General features: G+C 40.2%; 1 protein-coding gene across 1 annotated transcript in view; it reads left to right on the forward strand.

Annotated features, from left to right (window-relative positions):
* Nucleotides 1-375: 375 nt before the first annotated feature.
* Nucleotides 376-8378, forward strand: part of LOC104493667 (intraflagellar transport protein 88 homolog) — a gene marked incomplete at its 3' end in the record, with an annotated part of 15936 nt that continues 7933 nt past the window's right edge. Inside the window, exons 1-6 of the mRNA XM_010136391.1 lie at nucleotides 376-380; nucleotides 1717-1816; nucleotides 5860-5946; nucleotides 6547-6733; nucleotides 7300-7408; nucleotides 8310-8370. Coding sequence (XP_010134693.1) covers nucleotides 376-380; nucleotides 1717-1816; nucleotides 5860-5946; nucleotides 6547-6733; nucleotides 7300-7408; nucleotides 8310-8370 — 549 coding nt within the window. The remainder of the gene's footprint in view (nucleotides 381-1716; nucleotides 1817-5859; nucleotides 5947-6546; nucleotides 6734-7299; nucleotides 7409-8309; nucleotides 8371-8378) is intronic.

Genomic DNA, 8378 nt, shown 5'->3' on the forward strand with positions numbered 1-8378 from the left:
CCAGCCAATCCTCCCCCAGCCTATAACGCTGATATATACATATATATCTACGCTGTAGATATACATCCTATAAGGAGAGTATAACTTCTAGTGTAACTTTTCAAAATGTATTTTAAACTACTTTTTAGTTGTCTGGTATAAGTACTTTGATATTTTTAGTATTTTTAATGACGTTACTGGAAAATAACGTGCATGCAAATGAATGTTGTGTATCTGCAGCCACAGCATTGCTAACAGGTATGTTCACTGTGAAGTGAAGGAAGTTTGATGGGAAAAGAGAATTTTCCTTTGCTTGTTTTTTTGGCCAGTTAGGATTATTTTCACATTTTGCAGGGCCTATACTTTTAATTTACTAATAAAGCTGTTTATACGAACATGAAGTAAGTTCTCACACAGACATGTTTAGTCTGCTGGAGTCCACGAGGTGGTGTTTGATGGTTTAATAATCATTATAGTCTTATAATTTCCCTACTCTTGCCATTCTGACTCACCAGAACGTAAACACTATGCTGTGTGAAAACTAGCTTGCTGCTTTTTAACTTGTTAGCATGAGTAAGTCAGATGTGTTTGCTCCGTATCTTGTGGTTTTGGTCAAGAAAACTGGAAAAGGTTGTCAGATACTCAGTTTCCTTGGTGCTATCCACAAAATACTTCTCATGAAGGGAAATGCTCTCATCTGTTCTGGCTAACTAACTTCTAGTGGGAATGTTTTGTGTGTGTCAGGACAGATTTAGATCAGTTTTATTTACAGAAATAAATTGGGGACAAAGAATCTTTGGATTTCATAACTTCTTAATATGTGACGTAATCTTAGGACTATTGTGTCATATTCCATAAGGAACAGTTGGGTAGTTAGATCTCATTGCATTTTATGCTTAAAATATGTTAACAGTTACAGTTGAAAACAGGCTTTTGACTTTTCTTACAGATGTCTTTGCAGAAATTGCTATTTTTCAATATAATTTTTCCTCCAACATCAAAAGACATTTATATATTTCATAGAGCCTGTCCATGTGCCAACCCAATTATAGCAGCAGCAGTTTAACTTAAACTTCTGTTGACAAATTAACCAACTATTAGAAGAAAAGAAAAAGGCCACTTTTCATCGCTTAAAAAAATGGGATGAAAGAAGCAGCCCACACAGCAGTTAATTCAGTGTCCTTAGTTCCCAGTGGTTTGAAAGAACAGTATACACAACCACAGGTCTTGCTCCAAGTGATTGGATTCAAACCATTTTCTTTGGATACGTTCTGTTAAACCTGGTCTCCTGTTGCATGTACTACCAAACCCATAAACCAATGCAGCGAACAAAGTCAGAGACTGCACATTGTGTCCCTGAGCCACATACTAAGAATAAAGTCATAATAATAAACTTCCTTCTGGTTGTCCCCCAGGCTTTTGGGTTAGGGTCATCTGCAAAGTGAGGGCAGAACAGAACACAGCAGACAGTTCAGGCGTTCACTCTCAGACACCATCTTCCAGGGTTTGATGGGTGAACTTTAAAAAAAAAAAGAGGGCAGAGATAGTATTATTAAGGAGGTTGTAGGAGTAAAATGTTTTTTCTGCCATTTTAACGCAAATGCTCTTTGCCTCTAACGAAAGAACAGCCAAGAACAACCCTGTTTGGGAATTGAATCGGCTGCAGAAATGTATAACTTAAACTAGCATTTTCACAGATGTGTTTTGTGTATCTTTATGCCTTTTTTTCTGTTGCAGGTGTGTTGACGCAGTAAAGGCTTCCCACTATGTAGAGTTAGCCAATGACCTGGAAATAAATAAAGCCACTACTTACCTGAGGCAGCAGGATTTCAACCAGGTACAGTAACTTTTCACATTGCTACTTGTTAATACTATATTGGCAACGGTCTTTCTTAGCCTCAGCGTATTTTTCAGCGAGGAAAGGAATAATTTATGCAAACACGATGCACAGTAAAATAACTTTATAAAAATGCTGACAAGAGATGAGTTTTATCTAACTGAAATTTCTGCCATGTCTACAGGTCATGTCAAAATGCAGACACCTAAATTTAGTTATCTTCACTAGGCGTCCAAGCTGTCATTACAGTTAATGGAACTCTGCTCAGTACAGTCTGACTAGAGCCTGACTGGAGCCAAGAAAGTTTTTTGCTAATCGTTGTGGAGGCGTTCTTAGTATAAGCTGAATCTTTCTCTCTGTTTGTCTGTAGTACCAAAATATATGCTGAAGCACTTTGTATGTATCACTGTATCATCAGTTGCTGAGGGGAGCTGCTCTAGAGCTGGCCTGGCCTCTGGTGGAGTGGTAGATCTCCATGTACAGGGTTTGTCCTGAGGTTTCACCAAGGCTGGGAGGCACTGGGGAAGCAGAGAGACCACTGGGAGCTGGCAGCACTCATGGGAGCTGCTGCTGAGGCATGGGCATTGCCAGGACAATGGTGACCATGGCCATGCCTGCACAAGGCATGCTCCTCCCTTAGGGAGCATAGCCACCAGAGCGGGGTGCAGCAGTTTGTACAGGAAGGGAAGGGCACAGACACCTCTGCCCAGGGAGCGATGGTGTCCACCCGGCAGAAAGCCACGGTCTCTCTAAGCGCTGTGCCCAGCGTGACTGACACAGCTGCCTGGACAGAGCAGTGGGAGATGAAGTCACCCAGGCATCAGGCCGCAGGGTGTGCTCTGCTCCCTGCCCTCACACCAGAGGGAGAAGGAGATTGACCAGTGGAACCACATCCTGCCTTCCCTTGGACCAACAGTCATAAACATGGTGACCAAAGATGAGGAAAAGGCTGAGCTACTGAACGCTGCCTTTGCCTCAGTCTTTAATAGTCAGACCAGTCATTCTCAAGTAAGAGCAGTTGTTTTCCGAGTGCCCAGCCCCTGAAGCTGGAAGACAAGGATGGGTGTGGGCATGACCCCCTGGCTGGTCCGGGAAGCAGCCCTGTAAGCCTGCTGTCAGTCAGCAGCAGGAGGTGTGTTATTTAGGAGGAGACAGAGAGGTTGTGTCAATGGGTGATTGGAAAGCCAGCTCATCTCTGGGCAGGACACTGTACTTAAAACCAATCCAGGCAGAATACGTAAGATAACTTAGAAACTATAAATAGATGTGATAAGGAAGAAACTGCGCAGTTAGTTAGTAGTTAGCACTTAGAAGTTGTAGTGTGTAGGGGCTGCAGCAGTCTGCTGCAGTTATATCTTAATAAAGGCCTTGTGTGCACACAAACGATTGTCGTATCGTCCGCCCCGAATATTTGTGACGTATGATTTACCCCTACACAGACGGGGAGCAAAATGGACCCCCCATAACCCAAGAGGGAATGGTCAGTGACCTGCATCTAAGACACCACTTAGATGCACACAAGTCCTTGGGGCCAGATGGGATCCACCCAAAGGTACTGGAGGAAGCTGGTGGAGGTGCTCACCAAGCCTCTTTCCATCATTGATCGCCAGTCGTGGCTAGTCAGGGAGGTCCCAATCGACTGGAGGTGAGCAGATGTGACACTCTTCTACAAGAAGGGCTGGAAGAAGGATTTGGAGAACTACAGGGCTGTAGGTCTGACCTCAGTGCCGGGGAAGGGTATGGAGCAGATCATCTTGAGTGCCATTATGTACAGGACAACCAGGTTACCAGTCAGCATGGGTTTATGAGTGACAGGAAAATTTTGTAGCTTTATTGATGATAGCTTTTGAAGAGTAAGTGTTACAGGTAGGTAACCAGTCATATGATCTCAAGAATTTACTATTTTGATGGCAATTCTTTGCAATTTCCAGATAACATCCAGTGTATGCTAAAGAAAAATAAGTCAATTCACAGGAGTAAAACGAGATACAGAGATTGCTGGGGATGTTTATGTGGAGTACTCCAGTGGAGGGAGAGGGAAGAGTGTTAGGAGTAAGTGGGGAAGATGCTCTTTTTATTTTGATTATGTGATAGAAGACCTTTAACCTGCACTGGAACTGCTTAACAGCAGAGTGGGACTGCAGAATGGTGATTGCAGAGAGTATTTTTTTACTGTTCTAATAAAAGTGCAGCTGCCGGTTATATTCATGCTGTCTGTCTGATCTTAATATACTTACTAACTCACCACCTGCTCAACACACCTTTGGCTGAAGACCAAGAATGGAAGGTTTTTTAAATGTTCAGTTTCAAGGATGAAACTTTTATTGTGTTTCCAAAAAAAAGAACTGAAATGGATTTGTGCTGTGACTGTGATGGAGTTAACCATGTGCTCATCATAATTAATACGTTATTTTAAAGCAGTCCTAGGAGGGGGAAAAAAAAAGCCAGGGTGGAAATTATCATAATATGTCTAGACAGTATTTTATTAGTAATTTTTATTGTGTATTAGAAATTTTTAATTTTTTCTTAATTTCAAGGAAAAACTTGGAAAATTAATTTAAAACCAGAATTCTGCATCTTAGCTATGCAACTCCTTAACATCTCTGGCAGACCCTGCTTGGATCAGGCAAGCTGCTTTGAAGTTTAAGCAAAAACTTTGAAGTTATGTAAGCAATTAATTTAGGTACGTGGAAACACATCAGAAAGAATAATTTGGACAGTCTGTGTTCTGGTTGTTTAATCATTATTGTTTAGATTAAAAAGTTAGAAATTATTTTAAAAAGATATCAATTTAGTTGATGATACAGCGAGAGCATTTCTACTTTGCAAGGAGCATTGTTACGGATTTTCATCCTAGGGCTCATAACCACTGAATTTCTGTTACTAGGAGATTATAATCTTTAGTAGTTCCTGGTTTTGGGTGGAATGTGGTTGGCGAAATGAGCTGCATCTAGCTGTATATACTTTGTCATTTTACTCATCATTAGTAGAGTCATGTTTTTTGTACAAAGTTACTGTAAAAGCAGCGCGTTTGACAGTCAGTTAAAACAGTTCCCTTTCTGTTTTGTTTTGGCATTCCGTACGCAGTATCATGCATTCGCTTGGAAGCGTAAACACCAGTTTATGAGGTCTCATGTAAAGGAAGAAGGAAACTTTTGAGTTCCTAATGTTGATGGCTAAATTGAGGTTGCCACATCTGTGATGTAATAGATGATGGAGCTGGACTCGCTGTGATATTCTTAAAGTTTGTGTAGTTAATACAAATATTTAGTGTAAAGAAGCCAGATTTTCTTCATAATTTAGTCTACAGTTACAAATGTTATCCCATAGCCAATGAAAAAACCCGGATCTTTTATTTCACAGTTCCTTTCATAGCTTATTCACTGTACATTGATTTACTTGTTGCCTATAAACTTGTCTATAAAGTTTATGGAATTCAGTTTTCATGTAAAAGTTTTTTTTAAAATACAACCTTGTGGTTTCAGTCTTCATGTTTGAGTACCTCCTAAACTTAGACATGTGTCATTGTCTTACTACAAAACCCAGCAAGTTGAATCCAATCCTGCACTGTCTTGCATATTTTTTCTACAGTATATACTTCTTTAGATTTTTCATACAAGTTTTAATGTCAATCCTTTTGTGTTCACTGAAAGAACTGGAAAAATAGGTGTGAGAATTTTAATTAGTTGACTAGACTAAAACCAGACAATATAAACTTGTGTCTTGTATGTATACAAGAATTGTCGGATATCTGTGTACTTCGAGGTAGCCACGTCTACTCTACATTTTGAAGAAGTAATAAGAAACCAGTAATCTTGGTCACAAAATCGCAATGTTGTTATTATTATGTATAATACCGATGTACTTCTGCATGGACACGCTGGCAAGCGCGTGTTCCCAACTCTAGTAGTCATTACGTGTGTGAGTATGGGGAGTTGACAGGTTTAGCTGCGTGTTACTGTGAAGTTTATCAGGGCTTTCTGAAAGAATTTTGATATAAGTTTGCTTCAGTAGGAAGTAAGTTGCTTTCAAATTAATTCCAGGCACTGGAGACGCTAAAAATGTTTGAAAAAAAGGATAGCCGAGTGAAGAGTGCAGCTGCAACCAACCTTTCCTTCCTTTATTATTTGGTAAGTGTTTGCCTCAACAAAACCAGTTGGAACCGCAGTTCATGTAGCAGCCTCTGTATCTTTATAGCAGTTTTTTGTGTCTATCTAAACAATCGCTGTAAACAACAAGAAACTGCACGTTGGAGTTGTTCTGGAGTGCCTGTTGTTGGCTGTGGTTGAAGTTGGGAGCATGTCCTTTGCGTCCTGTTGCTGGGGGGAAGAGTGAGGTTGCGCCTGCAGTGTGATCTCTGCAGCAGCTGCTTCTGACACTCTCTTCCTTGAAGACCCTGGCTGAACTTCAGGAGCATGTGAAGTATGTAGCTTGGGCAGGTGTGTTTGTGTGTGAAGCTTGTAGCGTGGGGGAATTTATTTTTGTTTTTTAAAGGAATATTACTTCTGTTGCAACAAAAAGCCTTGCAGACTGAGTGGGACAGAGCGACAAAACACGTCTTAGGTGTTAAGTTCTCTGCAAATACATGAGGAATATTTTAGGGCTGAAGAATGTCTTATTTTTCTTTAACCTCAATCTTTTGAAATTCCACTGTATTAATGGTAAGAAACCACAGCTGCAAGGAAGTTGGCTGACAGACGACTAATGCAATGTTTGTTTTGTTCGTGTAGGAGAATGAATTGGCACTAGCGACTAACTATGCGGATTTAGCTGTAAATTCTGATAGGTACAATCCAGCAGCGCTAACTAACAAAGGAAATACTGTTTTTGCAAACGGAGACTATGAAAAAGCAGCTGAGTTTTATAAGGAAGCTCTCAGGAATGATTCCTTATGCACTGAAGCGCTTTATAATCTCGGTAAGACGAAGGTAATTTTGTGATTTGGCTTTTGTCTAAAGGTGGCACTGGCGTTTCTGAAGAATCTGGCTTTCAAAGTTTTCTTCTATAGAAATATTCTAATCATTATTACTTTATTCAGTAATTTGTTATTACAAGAAGGTATTTGTACCTCCTACCTGTTCTGCCAAAAAAAAAACCCCAAAACAACGCAGAGTTAACAACATCAACTAGTAATTGCAGATGAGTCACTCTGAAGATAAAAATTTGTACTATCTATGAAAAATATATCATTATTAAGCCCTCACAGTCATTCCCCTCTAAAAGCCCTCTCTTCCCCTCTTTCATGTGTTTAAAAAGTGAGGTTACATATGGTTTTGGTCTCGGATTAGGTTGGTGTTCCTGGAGTTTATCAGTTTGGTGAGTCGTACTAGCAGGTAAGAATTGTAAATCCATCAGTGTCAAGGCAGCTATATACTGCCTCCAAGTACCGTGTTCCTATTTCATTTTTCTTGATTATTCTGGCAGTTAATATGCTGAAATAATCTTTTTCTCATTGCATTAATACTGTAACCTTTCTTTTTTAGGTTTAACATACAAGAAATTAAGCAGAATGGATGAAGCTCTGGATTGTTTTCTGAAACTCCATGCAATCCTTCCCAATAGTGCCCAAGTCCTGTACCAGATCGCAAACATGTATCTTTTTCTGGAGTATGATGAGGGATGGTGGTTTTAGTAAACTCGTTTAATCTGAGATACGTGTTTCAATCATGACGTGATGACTTAAATTTCCTGTAATGGCCATTACAATTTTTATGATCATGCATAGATTCATTCTCTGATGTTTGTAAAAGCAGGAACAGAACTTCCAACCTTCTTGGACATTCCCAGTGAAGAAATACGTTAAGCCTGTTCACATTGCAGGGAATTCATTTACACTCAGTATTAAACTGTGTCCCAGAATATTTAAAATGATGCTGATTTTATTATGAAAATAATGTGACAGATGTAAGCACAATTGAGTGACTGCAGAGGGGCGAGCGCTTTGCAGGTCTAATTGCAGCGAAAGCTGCCTCTGTCCTCTGGACCAGAATCGTTCGCTGTCTGTGCTGGGCTGCTTAGATACACAGCAGGACATCTTGCTGCAGGCAAAAGTCTGATCTGGAGGGTAGCTGTTAGACCTAATCACTTTCTTCAGGACAAAATGATGGATTACGAAAAACTAACCAAGTTGTAAAGGCTGCAAGTGAATTGGCTGCTTCTCACACTTCGGTCTTAAGAATGAGGAAGTCAAAGTAAAATTAGTGACACAGAGAGAAGAAAACCAAGCCCCGAGTTCTCTTCAGCCCAAAGTGGTTTTAAGGTGAAAGAGCAGCCAAAGCTTCTGATATTTATCTTTCTTCAGTGTAACAAAAATATTTTCTATTAGAATGAAATTATGAAAACTGAAGGAGAGAAAATAAACGCAGCCAGTGTATCTCCCCGGTACGGTGACTGGTGTATCTGTCCAGCACGTGGATTACATTATGTGAAGTAGTAAGAATTCTGAGTAAGTCAGAGTATCATCGGCGTCAGTCCTTGACTGAAGAAAACTCAGACATGAGATCATGGAAGATCCCAATCAAGCCATAGAGTGGCTCCTCCAGTTGATCGGGGGAGTTTCAAC

Source organism: Buceros rhinoceros, unplaced genomic scaffold, assembly GCF_000710305.1.
Source record: "Buceros rhinoceros silvestris isolate BGI_N320 unplaced genomic scaffold, ASM71030v1 scaffold15315, whole genome shotgun sequence".
Lineage (NCBI taxonomy): Eukaryota > Metazoa > Chordata > Aves > Bucerotiformes > Bucerotidae > Buceros > Buceros rhinoceros.